This window comes from Oryctolagus cuniculus, chromosome 13, assembly GCF_964237555.1.
Source record: "Oryctolagus cuniculus chromosome 13, mOryCun1.1, whole genome shotgun sequence".
In the NCBI taxonomy this organism is placed as follows: domain Eukaryota; kingdom Metazoa; phylum Chordata; class Mammalia; order Lagomorpha; family Leporidae; genus Oryctolagus; species Oryctolagus cuniculus.
The window spans coordinates 38,522,247-38,544,876 of record NC_091444.1 but is presented as its reverse complement, the minus strand read 5'-3'; the positions used below and the strand labels follow the sequence as shown (position 1 = coordinate 38,544,876).

Below are 22,630 nucleotides of genomic sequence, written 5' to 3'. Positions count from 1 at the left end.
TCCCCGCCAAGAGAAACTACTTCAGAGAAAAATTCATTTACCTTGGGAGAAAATGTTTGTACGCTCAGGTCTGTACCACAGACGTGTGAACAACTGTTTGCTGGTATGCTCGATCTTTCCCCAGTGATGAATTCAGCCCTGGTCTTGCTGGCTGCATGCCTACCTCTACATGAACTGGGGAGTGACGGTGACACAGAGCCCCACATGCCACATAATCATGTCAAGCCTGCGTCTGCACTGGAGCCTGAATCATCCTTAGGATGCATATATGAGGAAACGGCTTGCTGCATGTCACTGCTTCCCGGCTGGACAAGTGCTCAAAGAACGGAGGCCCACGGGCGAAGTCCCTCCCCTCCTCCACACCCGCCGAGGCCTCTTCCTGACTTCTTGTCCCGTCAGACACCCCCACAGAACACTGCGTCTGCCCGGGACGCAGCACGGGTCTCATCGGCTCAGCATCTCAAACCTTCCGGGCTGGCCCCCGGGGGCAAGCAACCGTGTGGGGCACCCGGTCGTGGAAATTCTAGTTTTTCCACCTTAAAACGAGGAGGCCTGTTACCATCTAGCGAGTCACAGCGGCCTACCGCCACCCTGTGCCTCCAAGCTCTCGCCGCAAAACCCGCCACCTGCCCGACTCCCACCTCCGGCCCGCGACGGCGGGTCCGCAGTCGCTCCGCACACCTTACACTTGCAGCTCGCGCGGGGGTACACACGCACGCACGCACCCCGGGCCCGGGACGGAGGCCTCCCGCCGGCCGCCCGCCGAACCCGCCCCGACCAGGGCGCTGGGGCGCGGGCCCGAGCGGCGCCGAGGCCCGGCCGCGTCCGGGCCGGGGTCGGGTCGCGCCCCGCCGGCCCGCCGGCCCCCTCCCCTTCCACCCCGGCCTGCCCCCGGCGCACGTGCCGGGTGACAGGCCCCCTATAGGTTCCATACCTGCCACCGGAAGTGAGTGAGGAGGGCAGTATAGGCATTTCCTGTGACGCGAGCGCCTGGACTCCATTAGGCAGCAGCTGGGGGAAGAATCAACACACCAGGGAGCAGAGCTGAGCGGACCCGAGGACAGAGGCGGCAGCTGCCTCCGCTGCCGCCCGCCGCCGCCGCCGCCCGCGCCTGGGCTCAGCCCAGCGGCGGGCCCCGCGCCCCCGCAGCCGCCCCGCGGCGCCCCCCGGCGCGACCCCCGGGCCGCGCACCCCGAGCTGCCTCCGGGAGGGGGGGGGGAAAGGGCCCGGATCCTCCTTCTCCCCCTCCTCCTCCTCCTCCCCTCACCCCCCACCCTCCTGCCCTGACCCCCGCCCCGGCCCCCTCCTCGCCCCGACCCCCCGCCCCGGCCCCCGCCTCCCCTCCCCCGCCTCGCCCTACCGGCTTCCCACCACGGCCTCTCTCGGCGAGGAAACTCTGGCCTCCGCTTCCTCCTCCTCCGACTCGGACACCGGCGGAGCCTCCCCGCCCCCGCGGAAGAAACCCCGAGCCTCGGCGGCGGAGGGAGCAGGAGAGCCCGGGGCTTCGGCAGGCAGAGCAGGCCTCTCCCCTCCGTCCTCGTCGTCCTCGTCCTCGTCGTCGTCGTCGTCCTCCTCCTCCTCCTCCTCGGTGGTGGTAGTGGTGGGACTTCCCCCGGCTGCTGCCCCTGCCGCCGCCGTCCCCCACCGAAGTAGCGGCCACAGCCTGGTCAGCGGCAGCATCATGCAGGCCAACGGGGCAGGAGGAGGAGGAGGAGGCGGCGGCGGCGGCGGCGGAGGGGGCGGCGGGGGCCAGGGACAGACCCAGGAACTCGCCTGCCTGTCGGCCCAGAACGGGGAGTCGTCGCCCTCGTCGTCGTCGTCCGCGGGGGACCTGGCCCACGCCAATGGGCTCCTGCCTTCCGCCCCCTCCGCCGCCAGCAACAATAGCAACAGCCTGAGTGTCAATAACGGGGTTCCAGGCGGGGCGGCCGCCGCAGCCTCCGCCACCGTCGCAGCTGCCTCCGCCACCACGGCCGCCTCGTCTGCCTTGGCCACCCCGGACCTGGGCAGCAGCCTCAAGAAGAAGAAGCGGCTCTCGCAGTCAGATGAGGATGTCATTAGGCTAATAGGACAGCACTTGAATGGCTTAGGGCTCAAGTAAGTATCCGTTGTCGGCAGCTGGTGAAGGACAGACCGAGGGACGAGGCCCAGGCGGGCGGCGGCGGCGGGGGGCGGCCGGCCGGAGCGAGCCCTCTCTCTGGGTCGGAGAGGGAGGGTGACCGGCGGGCACGCCACGACCCGGGGCCCGGGAGGACGCGGCCCGGACGGGATGGGCGGTTGGGCAGTTGGGGAGGGCTGGCAGAAACCAAAGAATGACCCCTCCCCGCACACCTTCGGAGCTTAATTGTCTGTCAATAAAGACAGATGCGGGAGCGTGTCTGTGCCGCTGGTGGGGGAGGGGTGGATTAGAGCTGCTGGAAATAATGAACCTTGGAGGATTTGTTTTTCAAGTGTATCTCAGAGGCATCTTTGTGGGACACCTCCCCACCCCCAACCATGACAGACAACAGCCCAGGCAAACTACCAATCAGGAAAGACAATCACCTACAAGTGTTTATAGGCGCTGAGGGGCTGGGATCCTGTGCAACGGGGTCGTGGAATAAATCTGGTGGGGATAAAGAAGGAAGAGGCCGGCCGTATTGATGCCATTTGAGGGCCCATATGTGTACGGGAGGCCGCGGTTGAACACCAAGAGCGATTGCCTCTGAAAAGGGGACATCTGCTCTGGTGAATGGTTTGTTTTCCAAGGCGGTTTAGGTGGCCTGGTGTACCTGACGTAGGGGGAAGGTAGACCCCGACCTTGGCCCCAGACCACCGTGGTGGAGACACACAAAGAAAAACTGGGCCGTGGGGGGTGGAAGGTAGGACGGGTGGGAGTGCCCTGGAGCCCGGTGGAGGAGGTGCCAGAGGCAGAAGCAGAATGAGAGGAAGGAGAGGGAAACATGCAACAGTCAGTTTCCTAGCTTCAAAGTGCAGATTAAAATTAGCTCTCAGCCTGGCCACTGTGATTTTTGGATCCCTGGATTTGGTGGGGAGTGGGGAGAGGGACAACACTTTCACAGAGTGACATATTTTGATGTTCAGGCCGATCTTGCACACTATTTAGCTGAAAGATATGGCTGGGTGACCACAGACGCAAGTGTATGAGGCTGGTGAAACGGTGGTCCTTAAAGGCCAGAATAACTGATGGAAGAAACGACATTTGATGGATCTTTTCAGCTCTCAGAAAACTCGATCCGAGGAAGATTTTACTTTGCTCCCTAAGGAAAAGGATTAGTATGAAAGCAGATTTTGTAAATGTGAACAGAACTGTCTTAGACAAGAAGCAAGCCGACAGCAGCAGGAGGAAATAACTCGTGACTGTTTGGAACCTACACCATAGTAAATTTGCTATTTTTAGTATAGAGAGAAAGGAAATGATTTTTGATGCTGGATTTATTTTAATCTAAAAGATTGACCTATTAGAATTTCCATCTGCACGTAATACCTTGCTGTAAAGCTCTACCTGGCACAGGTCACCCCCGTCACCTGGTATGGAGCGCCCACTTTTTAGCTGTCAGATGCAGTGCTGTGGGTGGCGTATGGGTCCTGTCTTTTCATTTATTTGCTCTATTGGTTCCAACCCATTTTTAGAAGTTTTATACCCCTCAAACTCACTCCTGAGGCATTCAAAAGCAAAAGTAGGAATAACTTGTTTTGATTCTGGTTTCAAGGAAGGTTTTTAACATGGCTAGAAATACGTGTAAACGGCAGTTTTACATCAACTTGACTTAACCAAGCACATTAAAGCAAGTTTTTCCTTCATCATGAGGTTAGTGTAAAAACTTTGCAACTGTTTTCATAGACATTTAGTTTATTTGGAAGAGTAAAACCCTGAAGTTGGTCAGGTCTTTTTTACACTGTATCTCTCCTGCAGCCAGACTGTTGATCTCCTCATGCAAGAGTCAGGATGTCGTTTAGAACATCCTTCTGCTACCAAATTCCGAAATCATGTCATGGAAGGAGACTGGGATAAGGTAAAGTAGGGCATCTAGAGCTGTGTGACTGCTGCTAAAATTGTATATCTGATGTGCATTTTGTGACATTTCTGTTTTTCTTTTATACCAATTTTTGCAGGCAGAAAATGACCTGAATGAACTAAAGCCTTTAGTGCATTCTCCTCATGCTATTGTGGTAAGAGGCGCACTTGAAATCTCTCAAACGTTGTTGGGAATAATTGTGGTAAATACACTTTTGTTCTTAGTTTCACATTTATGCTTATTTTAGTAGGTTATTGATAGCTTCTAGGCTTCTGCCTCTTGTAAAAGATAAGGCCTAAAAGTAGTTACGTTGCATATAATTCAGTTTGTAAATTAGGATGAGTGTCTATGATGTTTTAAAGTGTGAATTTTACTTTTTAAAAATCACTCTTAAAATGTGTCATTTAAACCTTGTTAAAAGTTAAGCTCTACCAAGATTATGTTGAAAGATCTTCACGCTTTTGGTGCTGCTGATAGGATTTTTATGTTTATGGAGTCATGGATAAACTATACTTGTATATTACTTAAAATGTTCAATGTGCTGGTTAAAGAGAAAATGTGTTTGGAAGTGTGTATATCAATATAGGCCTTAGCTGATACATAAATTAACTGTAATTCCCAAAGATTTTTTAGAAAGATAGTTCAAACCAACTCCATTGGTGTGCTCACCATTTTCTGTTCTCAAATTGGAGTTGTGAGAATGGACAGTGTCAAAGTTTGTATAATATGCATTACTCTGGCAGAGGGTTTGTGTACAACTCTGCACGTTGGGCCTGCTGACTGGCCTTCTTCCCCTGACAAAATCAACCTCCTCCCTTAACCTGTTAGCCTTTTTCATAAAGCTTAATGAATCTTTTACACTGACGGGCTTTAATTCTTCAGTAGATGTTGCTGAGGGAGAGGATGGATCCGTTTTTGGTTAAGTGTTGGCAATTAGGAACCTCAGAGAGCTGGTGGCTGCAGGCTTTTACCTTCTAGCTGATTCATTTGTTGTCAGAAGCAGTTTCCTGTCTGGTGGGGGAGGGAAAGAAGTTGAGTAGGAAGTGAAGTAGGGAAACCAGTTGTTTGTTAAATATTAGTAAATGACTGTTAGTTTTGATTTTTTTAATTGGATCAAACATTAAGCTTTTCTACCCTTGTCTATAAACATAATAGAGTTTTTTGTTTTTTTGTTTTTTTGTTTTTTTGTTTTTTTTTGAAATCTCACTGCCAAAGAGTTTTCAAGATCTGTAGTTCTCTATAACATGATAATAGGGAATGGGCTTCAGGTAAATTAAAGGTGCAAACAAGTGTGAACAAATATGGATTCATTTAAACTGACAATCCAGCGTGTTACATTTATTCTTTCAGATTACTTAAGAATTTTAAGCTACTATTGAGTCAGCTGATTGATGATAAATTAACTTATGAAATAGTTAATTCCACAGTAAAATTTAAAAACTAAAAAGTTAAACATCTATATCCAAAGGGATTACACATTTTTTTAGTGACTGAATTTCCCCAGTCCATGTGTTTGGGGTTTAAAAAAAAGGAAAACAACTTTATTTGGGCAGTTTTTCATAAATTTTTAGCTCTGCCTGAATGAGCTAAAATCAAGACAGATTAAATGGCCAAAAATCAGAGTTGCGTTCCTTTCCATTGGGCAAGTTAGTACTGCTTGTCTAGTGACAGGCAAGAATGTGACTGTGGACTGTTCTAAAATAGTCTGTGTGATTTCCTAAGAGGTTGTTTTACTTTTATAAGGTTCATCCAAATTAATCAAATTTTGTAGTGAGAATTTTGATAGGTTCACTTAACTTGGGGTTTTTTGTTGTCATTGTTGTGTTTTGTAGTTTGAGGCTTCTGTATGAGATTTAGATTATGGCTGTCTTATTAGAAACTTTCATTAGAAAGAACATGTAAATTAAAGAAAGGTGGTTGTAGATAATAAGGAATCCTTTCTTTCTACAGCCTGCTCAGTTTGTAGAACATTCTAGCATCTAATGAAAGATGAAGATTAAATCTCTGCCTGAGCCTTATACCATCAGACTGTTAAGGTGAAAGGGTTTCCAACTTTTATCTCACTTAAGGCATTGATGAATCAATTGCTTTTAAAAGATTCAGTTCAGCATTTTTTGAAATTGCTCTTCAGTTATCTCGTTGTGTCTAAATTTGCTTCTCTCCCCACATCTCCAGAAGAAGACAGTCTAATGTAAGCTAAAATTTGAAATAACACCTTGGAAGACAACTATTTGGGATTTTTAAAACATAATTATTTTTAATTGTATGCCCACACACATTTGATGACCTAGTCTAGACTAAAATTGTACTTTATTTTTTAAGCCTGAATGTTCTATTGACCTGGTATATTCTCCCTAGCCCTCTGCTTCTAACTGGTTTCCAGTTAAGTGATACCAGGAATCACAGGAGTTGCTCTGGGTTTTCTGGAAGTTGAGCACATGAAACAACACTTTTTAGTTTGAGTTCAAAAAGACTTATCTATGTCTGAGCAGTTTGTTACTGGTCAGTTCTGTCACTGAGACCAGTAACAGAAAACTTTTATATATATAAAGGTGTTTGATTCTTTTATTTCTTAGCATGGTAGAAATAGGCTTAACAAAAATGTTCAAATACCGGCTTGACATAGAAAAATTTATATGTTTTGAAGTCAAGTAGGGGAGAGTTTTGAGAACCATGGTTTAAATATAATTCATTTCCCCTTTCCTCTGAGTCATGATTTAATTGATACAACTTGGTTTTAACCTTATTTCAGAGTTAGTCAGAACCACTGCTAAGTTAGCTAGGAGGCTGCCCTCAGTAACCAGATGTTCTGTGTATCCTGTCTTCTGAGGTTTTTTCCATGTTGAATTCAGTTTAATACTAAAGGAGGAAAGGTTCAAACAATCCAAATGTTGGGTAGCGTAAGGAACATAGCAGAATTTATAGTGTGCAGCTATTGCTCAGACTACTCTAGGCACTTAGCAATTTTAAGATTTATTAGCTATTGAAAGAAGGAAATACTGGGCCCAGAGATGTTCAAAAATCATCAGAGATTAGAAACAATCTCTTAGGGTTCTAACTGAGAATTGAGTTTATTTCTTCAGCTTTTCTTTTTATCTTTATTTCAGAAGCTCACGGATTTTATGTTTCTTTTGTTTCTCATGAACATTATTAGAGCCTAGTCCCCATCTCGGCAAGCTTCAGTTTTGCCTGATTTTTCAAAGCTTTTTCAATAAATAATTGACACCCTTTGTGGATTAAAAGGTCTTTATTTACTTGATTATATTTATGTTTTGCTTTAAATTTGGTGGTGGGGGAGATGCGTGCAGAATACAGTTTTACTCCCCTTCCTTATCCTGTGTGTCAAGTACTTGAGTTGAACTGGACCTTAGGAGAACAGACATTTTCTCTCTGAACCCCATCTCTAGCTTTGCTTGGCCAGCAGCAAGTTATTTGTAATGCACAATACCAAGATTGGCTATTTGAGGGTATTCTCTGTCTTAATCTGGATAAAATGCTCTCATCCTACTTTTACACCATTCCCTGTATATATACTGAAATGTGTGTTTTTCAGAAATTGGTTTCTTAGAGATTTTAGTCTGTCTTTTCTCTCCTGTCCTGCCTGTGCCCCATAGAAAGGGAGTAACATGTTTCATCAAGATACTGGTGGAGAAATAGCACTTGGTGCTGTCCCTACACATACTGGAATGGGGGAGAGGGTGGGCATAGAGCCTAATGATTGATGTAAAAAAATAAAGACTTGCCCTGAATTTTTAAAAAATCTCCCAAATTCCCCCTTAGAAAATTTAGTGAACAAATTAAATCATATTGACCAGTTCCATATGACATTTAAATGAAAAAAAATTCTGCAAGTAAATATGACTTGCAAGTTTGAATCAAAAACATAAATAAAATTAATTTCTAACAGTATATTGATGAGGTAAAAATATGAGCTCTTTTCATTAGGAGTTTTTTCTCTTTTTTAAAAAAAATTTATTTTTTATTTATTTGAATGGCAGAGTTTTAGAAAGATGAGAAAGGGAGAGAGGGAGAGAGAGAGAGAGAGAGCTTCCATCTGCTGGTTCACTCCCCACATGGCCACAATGGCCAGGACTGGGCCAGGCTAAAGCCAGAACCCAGAGCTTCCTTTGGATCTTCTACATGGGTACAGGGCCCAAGGACCTGAGCCGTCTTCCGCTGCTTTCCCTGGGGCATTAGCAGGGAGCCAGATGGGAAGTGGAGCAGCTAGGTCTTGAACCAGCACCATGTGGGATGAGGACATCATAGGTGGAGCGTTAACAGCACCGGCCCCAGGAGTTGATTTTTCTTCCCCAGAAAAATGAACATCTCCAGAATAAATTTAAATATAAAATCACATATCTGGTGAACATATCCAGAATAAATTTAAATATAAAATCTTTTGATTTTTGGATTTTTTATTAGTTTTTATTTTTGTCATCTGATATAATTTTTTGGTTTTTACTTTTTATTTTTTTACATAAAAGGTTAACTTCAGGCTCCATGTACAGTAGTGTACTTCTCAGGTCATCTTGGTAATCTGTTTCTAAAACATTGATTAGTCACCCTGACTTTTTGGGTAAAGTTTGGTAAGTGTCATTGTTCTGGAGATACCAGAACTTGTCTCATTTGGAATGTTTTTTTTCCTTAGCTTTAGATTTAGCTTTTAGACTTAGGTTATTATCAAATTAAGCAATGTATCTTACAAAGAATGTACTTAAATGTGTGCCTTATTTATATGAGAGGGTTTATTTTCATTTACTTTCTCTAGAAACAGTTTTTATAAGCTTGTGGTTTAAGCCTGTCTTCCAAATACTGCATGGTAGGGAATTCGTAGAGAGCTCATTATACTCATAATGCTGGTAAATAAATGCTGATTTCTCCACATCATTTTGTGACAGCAGTATATTTTTGATGGTTTTAAAATAACGTGTTATTTTTTGAAGTCTGTAAATATGACTGACACTTCCTATCTACTATCTTTGCTGCCTGCTTTAATTGGCTTTCTCAATCACTGCAAATAGCAAACATGAGAGTCTCTCCAGGCAGTGGTCCTTAATTAGGCTTAAGGTTAAAAAAAAGTTCCAACCACGATATTCATATATACTTCTTTAATAAAAAGTTGCTAAGATTATGAAGCTCACTTTCAAGTTAAAAGTGAGATGATAAAGTAACATTTAAGCCAAACACTTTTCAGAAAGAAGCTAAATATGAAAGTATTTCACAACAAGCTGGAAAGTGATTTTTCCTTTTAGGGGAAGAGACCTAATAATAAGTTGTGTTTCCTAGTTAAATGCATCAGTAATCAGAGTGTTCCAAGTAACAGATTTTGAAGCTTTCTGAAAACCTGTGAATTCCCCCTTCTAATTTGTGCATCCCTTTAGACAGAGCAGGTCCACCAGCATTTTGCTTGTCCACTGTTGTCATAAGATAGCACACCAACTTCTAACTCATTTTTTGCATAATGCTTCTTAGTTTTAAGATTTATTTTTTGTATTTGAAAGACAGAGTTACAGAAAGAGAGAGGGAGAGATAGCTCTTCCGTCTGCTGTTTCATTCCCCAAATGGCCGCAACAACCAGGTTAGGCCAGGCCAAAGCCAAGGAGCCTGGAGCTTCTTTCTGGGTCTTCCACATGGATACAGGGGTCCAAACACTTGAGCCATCTTCCACTGCTTTCCCAAGCACATTAGCAGGGAGCTGGATTGAAAATGCAGCAGGCTGGACTCAAATTAGCACCATTTTGAGATGCTGGCTTTGCAGGCAGGGGCTTAACCTGCTACACCACTACTACACCAGCTCATATGCTTCTTAGTTTTGCCAAAATCTAGCGTTAAACTTACACTCAGTGGCTCTGGTTCTGCTTTCTGGTCTATTTAGTTCACAGTATGGCTTTTGAATAATTTCCCTGGTAATGGTTTTTTTCCCCAATCTTTTCAAAAATTGTTGCATAAAACCCATCAGTGCCCTATTATAAAAATCAGCAAATTTAGAAAACTTGAATAGTTCTAAAGTATTTGTACAAAAAATAAAATTCTAGGAGCACTTTAAAAGTAGAATTCATTTTTCCCTTTTGATGCTTTGATCACTGATAATATTTCTGATTCGAGATTACTCAAAGCAAAGTTTGATTAAGAAGTGGAATTGAGCAAGATGAAATTTATTCTATTAAACCAAAATATTTTGAGTCGTCTTGAAACTTTATGAAAAGTTATTTTCTAAGGGCATAGTAGAATGGTTTCTACTGTTCTGTTTAGGCACAAACATTTTCTGAAACTTCCATCAACTTTTTTCCCCTGACTGCTGCTTTCTGTCATGTCAGAGGATGAAGTTTTTGCTGCTGCAGCAGAAGTACCTGGAATACCTGGAGGATGGCAAGGTCCTGGAGGCACTTCAAGTTCTGCGCTGTGAATTGACGCCACTGAAATACAATACAGAGCGCATTCATGTTCTTAGTGGGTAAGAAAACTGAGTTCTTAGATGCCAGGGTGAAGGAAGGGCTGGGATTTTACAAGGTTTACCATTGACTAAAGTTGCAGCTCTTGAATATTTTTCCAAGATACAATATCTTGAATATTGCCAGGTTCTTGGATAAAATTTGGGTAAATTCCCTCTACGTGTATGTTTAAACTGTTTTGTCATCCTAAGAAACAGTTGTTGTTAAGTTGTATGAAGTGAGTGGAAGGGAGAAGTATGTGTTGCCTGCAAAAATCTGTTTCCAAATCTATAAAAATCCTGTGATATGGATAATAATAAGCAGTAAAGTTTCTAATATTGATGTAAACAGATTTTTGTGAGCAAAGCAAGATTTATTTAAGTCAGAAACCTCAAGAGGGGTGCTTCAAGGAAGGAAGACCCAAGAACTTGTCAAGAACAGAATAGCAGCTAAAAATCAGAGGGCAGGAACAAAACATGTTTTTCAGTGACTGCTTATGAACTTATTAAGATCCTTCCTGAGCCTTGAGCTTTTTGAAGACAACTCCTGTGCATGGATTTCAAACTTTTTGCATCAAAATCAGTTTATCTTTTAATTCCACAAACTTTTTTTTAAAGTACCCCAATATTCTTTCTAAGTAATCTCATTCTATACCATACCTTCCAATACGGTCCATATGCTAATGGATTTTTTTTTTTAAAGATTTGTTTGAGAGAAGGACACAGATCTTACATCTACTGATTCACTCCCCAAGTGGCCAAAATGGCTGGGACTGGGTTAGTCCAAATCCAAGAACCTGGAACTCCATCCAAGTCTCCCAAGTGACAAGTGCCCATAAGGGATGCCACTTATCCTTCTGCATCACAGTGCCAGCCCTGTTAATTGCTCTTAAATTTATCCTCGAATATGAACTCCCAAATGTTATATCTAGTAGCCTATTTGACAGTTTCCATTTGGATGTCTAAGAGGTGTCTCAGAGTTAGATGCTCAAAATGAAATTCTTTATTCCAGTTGTACCTCTACCTACTCTACCTTACAAACCTGTGCCTCCTCTAACAAATGAATAAATGGCAAGACTTTCTACCCTCTTACTGAAATGCAAACCTTGGGGTTCATCCTTGGCTTTTCTTTGTCTTTGTTTTTTTCTTATGGTGTTTTTTGTTTTTTGACAGGCAGAGTGGACAGTGAGAGAGAGAGACCGAGAGAAAGGTCTTCCTTTGCTGTTGGTTCACCCTCCAATGGCCACCGCGGCCAGTGCACTGCGGCTGGCAAACCGGGCTGATCCGATGGCAGGAGCCAGGTGCTTCTCCTGGTCTCCCATGCGGGTGCAGGGCCCAAGGACTTGGGCCATCCTCCACTGCACTCCCTGGCCACAGCAGAGAGCTGGCCTGGAAGAGGGGCAACCAGGACAGAATCTGGCGCCCCGACCGGGACTAGAACCCGGTGTGCCGGTGCCGCAAGGCGGAGGATTAGCCTAGTGAGCTGCGGCGCTGGCTTTTTTTTTTTCCTTAAGATTGATTTATTTGGGGCCGGTGCTGTGATGCAGCAGGTTAAAGCTCTGGCCTGAAGCGCCAACATCCCATATGGGCACTGGTTCTAGTCCCGGCTGCTCCTCTTCTGATCCAACTCTCTGCTATGTCCTGGGAAAGCAGTACAAGATGGCCTAAATCTTTGGCCCCTGCACCCGCGTGGGAGACCCGGAAGAAACTCCTGGCTTCGGATCGGCATGGCTCCCTCCCGTTGCGGCCAACTGGGGAGTGAACCAGTGGATGGAACAGCTCTCTCTCTCTGCCTCTCCACTCTCTGTGTAACTCTTACTTTCAAGTAAATAAATAAAGGGAGAGTTACACAGGTAGAGGGAGAAGGAGAGTGAGAGAGAAAGATCTTCCATCCGCTGGTTTGCTTCCCAAATAGCCACAACAGCCAAGGCTGGGTAGGCCAAAGCCAGGAGCCCAGAACTTCATCCAGGTCTCCCATATGGGTGGCAAGGACCCAAGTGTTGGGCCCTCTTCTGCTGCCTTCCCTGACGCATTAGCAGGGAGTTGGATTGGAAGTAGAGCAGCAAGGACTTTCCATCCCAGAACCTGCTGCACACAATGCTGTCCCTCCCTCCTTTTTTTTTTCTTTTTAAGATTTATTTATTTATTTGAAAGGCAGAATTACAGAGATAAACTTTTTAAAATTAAGTTCTTATTAGCTAAGGCACTAAATAACAAGAGAAAAAATAGTTTTTGTAGAGTAAGAGGTTATTAAATCATTTAGACTCAGTGAATTATGCTTTATGCAGTTAATAAAAGGAAGGATTAATACATTAACTGAGGCCGGCGCCGCGGCTCAATAGGCTAATCCTTCGCCTGCGGCGCCAGCACACCGGGTTCTAGTCCTGGTCGGGGCGCCGGATTCTGTCCTGGTAGCCCCTCTTCCAGGCCAGCTCTCTGCTATGGCCCCGGAGTGCAGTGGAGGATGGCCCAAGTGCTTGGGCCCTACACCCACGTGGGAGACCAGGAGAAGCACCTGGCTGCTGGCTTCGGATCAGCATGATGCGCCGACCGCAGCACGCCAACCACGGCGGCCACTGGAGGGTGAACCAACGGCAAAGGAAGACCCTTTCTTTCTCTCTCACTGTCCATTTTGCCTGTCAAAAAAAAAAAAAAAAAATACATTAACTGAGAGGTTTCTGATGCTTGCCTTATCATTCATTGAGCTTTACTTGCAGAGCAGGTGATGTACTATTTCTTTACTTCATTGTCCTTACCCTTTTGAATATCCTTTTTACAACTAAGAAGAACAATTTCATCTGGCAGACTATCAGACAACAGGAGACTTGCTTGCCAGGCCTAATCTTCATGTCTGAATAATGCCTCTACTTCTTTCTCTTTCAAAGCATGTTTTTCTCAGAACCAGAACCAGGTCAGGGTTGTGCATCCAGCAGAGGGCCCTTATGAAATCTTCAGAATTCATGACCTTTAGTATTTATGGCACCTTCTGCACTTCTAGTGACTAATGAACTAGTTCCCAAATTCTGTGCTTTGGGATTTCAATAACTTTCACAGGATCATACAAGGAGGGTTATCCAGTTAAGCCATTTCTGGAATGGTGTTTATAGTAAACTCTTGAAGGTGTATTGTTTTTGTTTAATTTATAATGTAAATATCTACTGGCCTGTAGTCAGATGCGTTACCCATGGCCCACTGGCCCTGTGCTAATCTAATACCTTTAAACATTTTTTGAGTTTTATGTATTGAAAATATACTGGTTAAGGGGGCCAGCACTGTTCATAGGAGACTAAGCCTCCGCCTGTTAGCCATATGGCTGTTTTCCTGGCTGTTCTTTTTCCATCCTGCTCTCTGCTGATGGCCTGGGAAAGCAGCAGAAGATAGCCCAAGTCCTTGGGCCCCTGTACTCACATATATACATATGTACGCACACACACCCCCACACACACACCTATGTATACTGGCTAAGGGAAAGGTCTGCAGCTAGAATGAATGTATTTCTGTATTGCTACTTTGCCTTCTAATTCTAGGCCAAATACTTGAGCTTTCTTTCGGTGTCTTGGTTTTCTCAAAAATGCAACAATAGTGCTTGCTTTATACAAAGTTGTTAGGAACACTAAATGAAGTAATAGGGTATGTTGAGTGCTTTGAACAAACCTTGGCAGATAGAGCTACATATGTAATAGTAATATAAGTGGATTCTCTCTTTTTTTTTTTTATTTTTATTTTGACAGAGTGGACAGTGAGAGAGAGAGAGAGACAGAGAGAAAGGTCTTCCTTTTCTGTTGGTTCACCCTCCAATGGCCGCCACGGCCGTCGCACCACACTGATCCGAAGGCAGGAACCAGGTGCTTCTCTTGGTCTCCCATGGGGTGCAGGGCCCAAGGACTTGGGCCATCCTCCACTGCACTCCCTGGCCACAGCAGAGAGTTGGCCTGGAAGAGGGGCAACCGGGACAGAATCTGGCACCCCGACCGGGACTAGAACCCAGTGTGCCGGCACCACTAGGCGGAGGATTAGCCTGTTGAGCCACAGTGCCGGCCAGTGGATTCTCTTAATAGGTTAACCTATAATACAAAGAACTTCAAAAAGCCTGTGTAAAATGGAATTTAAAAAAGTTCAGTCTGAGAGCCGGCGCCGCGGCTCACTAGGTTAATCCTCCGCCTTGCGGCACCGGCACACCGGGATTCTAGTCCCAGTTGGGGCGCCAGATTCTGTCCCGGTTGCCCCTCTCCCAGGCCAGCTCTCTGCTGTGGCCCGGAAGTGCAGTGCAGGATGGCCCAAGTGCTTGGGCCCTGCACCCCATGGGAGACCAGGAGAAGCACCTGGCTCCTGGCTTTGGATCAGCACGGTGCACTGGCCGCGGCGGCCATTGGAGGGTGAACCAACGGCAAAGGAAGACCTTTCTCTCTGTCTCTCTCTCACTGTCCACTCTGCCTGTTAAAAAAAAAAAAAAAAAGTTTGGTGCATAAATCTAAAAGGTATGCACAGTTTTTCATAGTATGTATTTTCTGTGAATTTCCTGAAGACCCTGGGGTGTTACATATTTAACTATTGCTCTTACATACTACATTTTAGTAATTTTTTGCAACTGCACCTTGTATTAATGAATTAGGTCCAGTGTAGAAGTTTCTTCTTGAAATACATTAGTAAGAACTGGATAGCTGAAATACCAGTATAGTCAGTATCTTCCAGTTGTATTTATTCCAGAGGAAAGATTTTGACATTTGTTGCTTTTTCGGTTGTATTTTTAGGTATTTGATGTGTAGCCACGCAGAAGACCTACGTGCAAAAGCAGAATGGGAAGGCAAAGGGACAGCTTCCCGATCCAAACTATTGGACAAACTTCAGAGTAAGAGTCTTAATTCTTTATTTTCTGTTAGGTTAGAAATGGATATTAGAGATCAATTCTGAGGATTTGTTTCTAGGTGTGTTTACTCACTGGCTATTGGAGAGAAAGGGAGAATTCATTAAGGAGCGTTTAAACCAAAGATTTCCAAACTTCGCCATGGAGACTAAGGTGCTAAACTTCAGAAGTTTGTGAGAAGGCACTGGACCCAGAGCAGTTTTCCTTTTATTTATGTGATGTAGTATTGCCCCACTTAAGATGTTATTTGGGCTTTCAAAAAGTACTGTAGTTAGGAAAAAAAACATGTAAACCACAACTGTAAGCCACAGATGTTTCAGAAATCTTGTTGGTTTCAGAATTTAAGGCCTAGGTTTCTTTAGATAAATTGTTTTCTTCTCCCCCAAATTTATGGCCTCCAAATTGTAATGAAGGTTTTACTTTTGCCATATTTTCACATATAAAAGACCTTCTTCCTCTCTGGTTAAATTATGTTGTCAATGCCAAGCCATCAAGAGTATGCATATCCGAAAAGCCACCAACTATATGAAAGATGTCACATTAAAGAAGCAGTGTGTGTCATTCTGTCTTCTTTTTTTTTTTTTTTTTTTTTTTTTTTTTGACAGGCAGAATTAGACAGTGAGAGAGAGAGAGAAAGGTGTTCCTTTTCTCGTTGGTTCGCCCCCCAAATGGCTGCTGCGGCCAGTGCACTGCACCGATCCGAAGCCAGGACCCAGGTGCTTCCTCCTGGTCTCCCATGCGGGTGCAGGGCCCAAGCACTTGGGCCATCCTCCACTGCCTACCCAGGCTAAGCAGAGAGCTGGACTGGAAGAGGAGCAAGCAGGACAGAATCCGGCGCCCCAACCAGGACTAAAACCTGGGGTGCCGGTGCCGCAAGCAGAGGATTAGCCAAATGAGCCGCGGCACCGGCCTGCCGTTCTGTCTTTACAGTGGTGGAGTTTGTGGGTGTACTCCAAGCCAAGTGGTAGGGTTGGATGCAGGGTTGGCGGCCCAAAAAGAGTGTAGAGTTTCTGTTTTTAAAAATGCAGAGAGTAATTCTGAACTGGAGGGTTTGGGTGTAGACAAAACACATCCAGGTGAACAAAGCAGCCAAGATCCTCCACCATACCTACAGAGCTCATGGTCAGATTAATACGAGCTCCCTGTACCACATAGAGGCGATTCTCATTGAAAAGGAACAAATTGTTCCTAAAACAGAAGAGGAGGTGGCACAGAAGTATAAGGTATCCCAGAAGAAACTACAGAAACAAAAACCTATGCCTCAGGAATAAATTCAGCATCAAATAAATGCAAATTAAAAGAAAAAATTATGGTATTAAATGGTTTTCATGTTGGCATGGGAGTGGAGCACCTAAGAAGCAGAAAATCTTTCAATTGGGGAGAGATAGGGAATTAAAGGATTAGAATAGGTTGATACTTACATCAAAACACCAGTTATCCCCTGAATTTCCTTTTTCTTTTCTTTTTTTTTTTTTTTAACAGGCAGAGTGGATAGTGAAAAAGAGAGAGACAGAGAAAGGTCTTCCTTTTTGCCATTGGTTCACCCTTCAATGGCCGCCGCGGCCAGCACGAAGTGGCCAGCGCATCGCGCTGATCCGAAGCTGGGAGCCAGGTGCTTCTCCTGGTCTCCCATGCGGGTGCAGGGCCCAAGGACTTGGACCATCCTCCACTGCACTCCCTGGCCACAGCAGAGAGCTGGCCTGGAAGAAGGGCAACCGGGACAGAATCCGGTGCCCCAACTGGGACTAGAACCTGGTGTGCCGGCGCCGCAAGGCAGAGGATTAGCCTATTGAGCTGCGGCGCCGGCCTCCCTGAATTTCCATAGTGTCCTTGACTTTAGGAACAGTTTGGGAAATGGAACTTGACTTGTTCCAGCATTTTGGCTTGCCCTTTGTTTTTTGTTTTGTCTCTTTTTTTTGAACTTATGTATTCATTTGTTTGAAAGGCAGAATAACAGAAAGGGAGAGACAATCTTCCATCTGCTGATTCACTCCCCAAGTGCCTACGTCAGACAGGGCTGGGCCAGGCTGGAGCTAGGAGCCTATCTGGGTCTCTCACTTGGGTGGCAGGAACCCAAGTACGTTGGTTATCACACACTGACTTCACAGGCATGTTAGCAGGGAGCTGGATAAGAAGTGGAGCAGCTGGGACTTGGCACTTAAACAAGGGATGCCAGTGTCCCAAGTGGTAAACCCTACATGGAGATTTCTCTTTCTTTTTTTTTTTTTTTTTTTTTTTTTAAGATTGATTTATTTGAAAGCCAGAGTTCCAGAGATACAGAGACAGATCTTTCATTCACTTGATTCACTCTGAAGATAACTGCAACAGTCAGGGCTTCATCTGAGTCTCCAACGTGGGTAGAAGAGGTCCAAGCAGTTGGGCCGTCTTCTGCTGCTTTCCCAGGTGCATTAGAGAGAGCTAGATTGGAAGTGAAGCCACGAGGACTCAAACCAGTACCCATATGCAGTGCTGGCATCACAGGAGGTGGCTTTACCCCCTCGGCTCCAGAGATTTTACTTGTGTCTGATCTCTCTGTGCCATATCATTAGGTTGCCTTTTCATCATCATCTTTTTTCTTATTTTTGTTTGTTAGGGATTTTTGTTTTGTTTTCAATATATTCCAACCTAATGCAATGTCACTAGAGCTGCTAACAAATATTCATGAAGTTCACATATCACATTACCCAGAGCTGCTCTATTTTTTTTAATTAATTTATTTATTTGAAAGGCAGAGTTACAGAGAAAGAGAAGGAGAGAAAAGAGAGAGAGATCTACCATCTGCTGCTTCACTCCCCAAATGGTCCCAACAGCCAGGCTGGGCCAGGCTGAAGCCAGGAGCTTCTTCAGGATCTCTCACATGGGTGCAAGGGCCCAAGCACTTGGGCCTTCTTCCAGTGCTTTCCCAGGTGCATTAGCAGGAAGCTGGATCCAAAGTGGAGCTGTCAGGACTTGCACCCAGCACTGCAGGCTGTGGCTTTCATCCGCTGTGCCACAGCTTCTCTATTTAAGGGACACAATATTGTTGGGGTGGAGGCAAGTATAGAAGATGAGTAAATGTCTTACATAAAAGTCTACAGTTTATTATTATTTTATTTCTCTTTTTTAAAATGTCTTCTATTAAAGCCTATTTACCACCATCAGTGATGCTTCCCCCACGGCGTTTACAGACTCTGCTGCGGCAGGCGGTGGAACTGCAGAGGGATCGGTGCCTGTATCACAATACCAAACTCGACAGCAGCCTAGATTCTGTGTCTCTACTTATAGATCATGTTTGTAGCAGGTAAGAGCAAAACTTCTAATCTTCTGAAATAGCCTAACATTTTACAAACTCAGTTATAAAGTTTTTAAAATGTTTTCTTATTTATATAAGAGTTCATAACTGATTTAGCATTCATTCACAAAACTAGAACTAAATTTGAATATTAGGAGAAATTTGCATGTTTATATAGTAAACTACACTTTAAGAACCAAAGCTAGAAAAGCAATTTTCCCTTTTTTTGGCTATGCATTTGGTTATTCATTTTCTCTGTCTGATAATTTAACTGTGGTCTAAGTTATTTTTTTCTCATGAAGAAACTTATGGTCAGGAAATACTTTAATGAAAGTTCTGCTTTTTGCTTTTTTTTTTTTTTTTTTTTTTTAAGAAGGTGGACTCTAAACCAAAAATGGTCAGAGTAACAGGTAGTAACCATCTGATTTAGGTTTGTTATTCTACCTACCCATGTTCATAGATTTGCATCTTAAGAATTCAGGCTTTTTTTTTTTAATGTTAGGAGTTGATAAAGATATTTTTATTATTTTAGTAATCAGCAGAGTTGAAGTAGAACTTTTTTTTAATTATTTGAAAGGTAGAGTGACGAAAAGGAGAGACCCTCCATCCACTGGTTCATTCCACATTTGCCCACATTAGCCAGACTTTGGCCAAGCCAAAGCCAGGAGCTGGAAACTCCATCTGGGTCTCTAACATGGGTGGGAAGGACTCAAATACTTGAACCATCATCACCTGCTGCCTTTCCAGACACATGACTGGGAAGCTGGATTGCAGGCAGAGAAGTCAGGATTCCAGCCAGGCATTCCAGTAGGGCTGTAGGTGTCTGAAACAGTGGATTAACCTCCTTCAGCACCAGGCCTTCCCAGAAGCAGAGCTTTAAGACAGCACAAAACAAATTGTGAAATCTTGCAGACTCCAGGAAGGAAATGGGTTGGTTTTGGTGAACCAGACATGGAGAGGAACAGCTGAATTGGATATGCTCAATTGCTTTTGCAAAAGATCGTGTAGGGCCGGCGCTGCAGCTCACTAGGCTAATCCTCCGCCTTGTGGCGCCGGCACACTGGGTTCTAGTCCCGGTTGGGGCGCCGGATTCTGTCCCGGTTGCCCCTCTTCCAGGCCAGCTCTCTGCTGTGGCCAGGGAGTACAGTGGAGGATGGCCCAAGTGCTTGGGCCCTGCACCCCATGGGAGACCAGAATAAGTACCTGGCTTCTGCCATCGGATCAGTGCAGCGCACCGGCCGCAGCGGCCATTGGAGGGTGAACCAACGGAAAAGGAAGACCTTTCTCTCTCTCTCTCTCACTGTCCACTCTGCCTGTCCAAAAAAAAAAAAAATCATCTAGAAACTGATGAAAATAGCATGGGGGCCAACACTGTGGTGTAGCAGGTAAAGCCACTGCCTGCAGTGCTGGCATCCCATATGGGCGCTGGTTCTAGTCCTGGCTGCTGCACTTCCAATCCAGCTCTCTGCTAAGGCCTGGGAAAGCAGTGGAGAATGGCCCAAGTCCTTGGGCCCCTGCACCCACGTGGGAGACACTGAAGGAGCTCCTGGCTTCAGATCGGCACAGCTCCAACCATTGTGGCCAATTGGGGAGTGAACCAGCAAATGGAAGACCTCTCCCTCCCACCCCCCCATCTCTCTGCCTCTCTTTCTGTGTAATTCCGACTTTCAAATAAATAAATAAATCTTTAAAAAAAAGAAAATAGCGTGAATGGGAAGGATGAAAATATAGTAGTGTGAGGGCTTTATAAACAAGATAACCATAAAAATTATGTATACATGCATATCTTTACTTCAATTTAAAACAGTTTTCTAGGTGTACATATACTACTTTCATATGTAGTTAGTCTCCCACTTGTAAAAAAAATCAAAAAATAATTGAGCTGTTGGCCTTCAATTACTTTAAATCTTAAAGTATTGAAGTATTGCATGATGCATGTCTTGTTTTTTGTTTTTGTTTTTTAAGATTTATTTGTTTATTTGAGTGGCAGAGAGAGAGATCTTCTACCTACTGAATTACTCCCCAAATGGCCACAAGTGGCTGGAGCTCGTCCAGTGCTAAGCCAGGAACTTCTCCCAGGTCTCCCAAGTGGGTATAGGGACCCAAGCACTTGGGCCCTCTTCTGCTGCTTTCCCAGGCCATTAGCAGAGAGCTGGATTGGAAGAGGAGCAGGCAGGACACGACCCTTTGTCCATATGGGATGCCAACTCTGTAGGCAGAGGCTTAGCCTCGTATGCCATAGCGCTGGCCCCCCCTTATTCCTTTTTAATCTTTATCACTATCGCTATTCTGTAAGTTACTTCTGAGGATGAAAAGGCTGCATAGTTTTATGTTTCATGGCTCCTTAAAGGGATTTTTATGTTTTGGGGTGATTTTGTTTTTGTTTTTGTTTTTTTTTGAACAGGCAGAGTTAGAGACAGAGAGAAAGGTCTTCCTTCCATTGGTTCACCCCCCAAATGGCCACTACAGCCTGTGCGCTATGCCAATCTGAAGCCAGGAGCCAGGTGCTTTCTCCTGGTCTCCCATGCAGGTGCAGGGCCCAAGGACTTGGGCCATCCTCCACTGCCCTCCTGGGCCATAGCAGAGAGCTGGACTGGAAGAGGAGCAACAGGGACAGAATATGGCACCCCAACTGGGATTAGAACCCAGGGTGCTGACGCCACAGGCAGAGGATTAACCAAGTGAACCGTAGCACCGGCCATTAAAGGGATTTTTAAAAACAATGTTCAGATGAAAGTGTAAACTCAATTTTTTGTTTTTGTGGTTCTTAAATTTATCATTAGGATTGTATTCAAAGGTAATGACTAGACTTGGTGGTTCAGGAGGTGTCCATAAATTCAAATTTTGCCTATTTGGAAACTGAAATCTATAGGAATACATCTCTCTCTCTTTTTTTTTTTTTTTTTTTTTTTTTTTTTTTGACAGGCAGAGTGGACAGTGAGAGAGAGAGACAGAGAGAAAGGTCTTCCTTTTCTGTTGGTTCACCCTCCAATGGCCGCCGCGGCTGGCATACCGCGCTGATCCGAAGGCAGGAGCCAGGTGCTTCCTCCTGGTCTCCAATGGGGGTGCAGGGCCCAAGGACTTGGGCCATCCTCCACTGCACTCCCAGGCCACAGCAGAGAGCTGGCCTGGAAGAGGGGCAACCGGGACAGAATCCGGCGCCGCAGGCGGAGGATTAGCCTATTGTGCCACGGCGCCGGCAGGAATACATATATTTAAGTACCTATTGAAAATATTTAGTCTAATTTTTTTCATTCCTCATTTCAGGACCAGGCTCCCATAAAATTACATAGAACAGTACTCTGACATTTAATGTTATAATGGAAGAGTTCTTGTCCTTCAGAAATGACCACTGATTGGAGGGTCTTCTCTGTTACCCTAAAAACAAACAACATTAATTTTAGGTTCCTCCTTGTTACCACTCTCTCTCTCTCCCTTCCATCTTATTGCTAAGTTCTTAAAATCGTTTCCTACTCTACATTTGGAATGTATGTATCCTTCCTTTTCTTTCAGTCTTCAGATTTCTGTGGCACTAGAACTTGAGCAGCTAACCCAGCACCAGACCTGTTGCTGATGTTGGTGTCGAACAGCCTCTATTAAATTGAATATCACTTCCAGTTTATACTCTTGACCTTTCTAAACCTTTTTATTTTATTTTATTTTTTGAGGTTTATTTATTTGAAAGGCAGAGCCACAGGGAGATAGCAGATGTTTCATCCGCTGTTACTCCCCAAAAGGCCGCAACAGCCAGGTCTCGGCCAGGCTGAAGCCAGGAGCCAGGAACTCCACCCTGGTCTCCCACGTGAATGGCAGGGGGCCCAAGCACTTGAACCATCCTCCATCGTCTTCCCAGATGTATTAGCGGGGAGCTGGATCTGAAGTGGAGCAACTGTCAATGGCTTAACCCACTGAGCCATAGTGCTGGCCCCTACAAAGATATTTTTAGAAATTAAATCTTGGGCCGGCGCCGTGGCTCAATAGGCTAATCCTCCACCTTGCGGCGCCGGCACACCGGGTTCTAGTCCCGGTCGGGGCGCCGGATTCTG

The 22,630-nt window shown here is 44.9% G+C and overlaps 1 protein-coding gene across 4 annotated transcripts in view; it reads left to right on the top strand.

Moving 5' to 3' along the window:
- Positions 1-1,026: 1,026 nt before the first annotated feature.
- Positions 1,027-22,630, top strand: part of WDR26 (WD repeat domain 26) — a 56,629-nt gene continuing 35,025 nt past the window's right edge. The window contains exons 1-6 of one of the 4 annotated variants that reach the window (XM_017347765.3): positions 1,027-2,097; positions 3,917-4,016; positions 4,117-4,221; positions 10,337-10,473; positions 15,201-15,298; positions 18,437-18,593. In XM_017347765.3, the coding sequence (XP_017203254.2) occupies positions 1,682-2,097; positions 3,917-4,016; positions 4,117-4,221; positions 10,337-10,473; positions 15,201-15,298; positions 18,437-18,593 (1,013 nt within the window). In that variant the 5' untranslated portion in view covers positions 1,027-1,681. The remainder of the gene's footprint in view (positions 2,098-3,916; positions 4,017-4,116; positions 4,222-10,336; positions 10,474-15,200; positions 15,299-18,436; positions 18,594-22,630) is intronic. The other 3 variants (XM_017347764.3, XM_051820596.2, XM_008268354.4) reach the window with 3 other exon arrangements.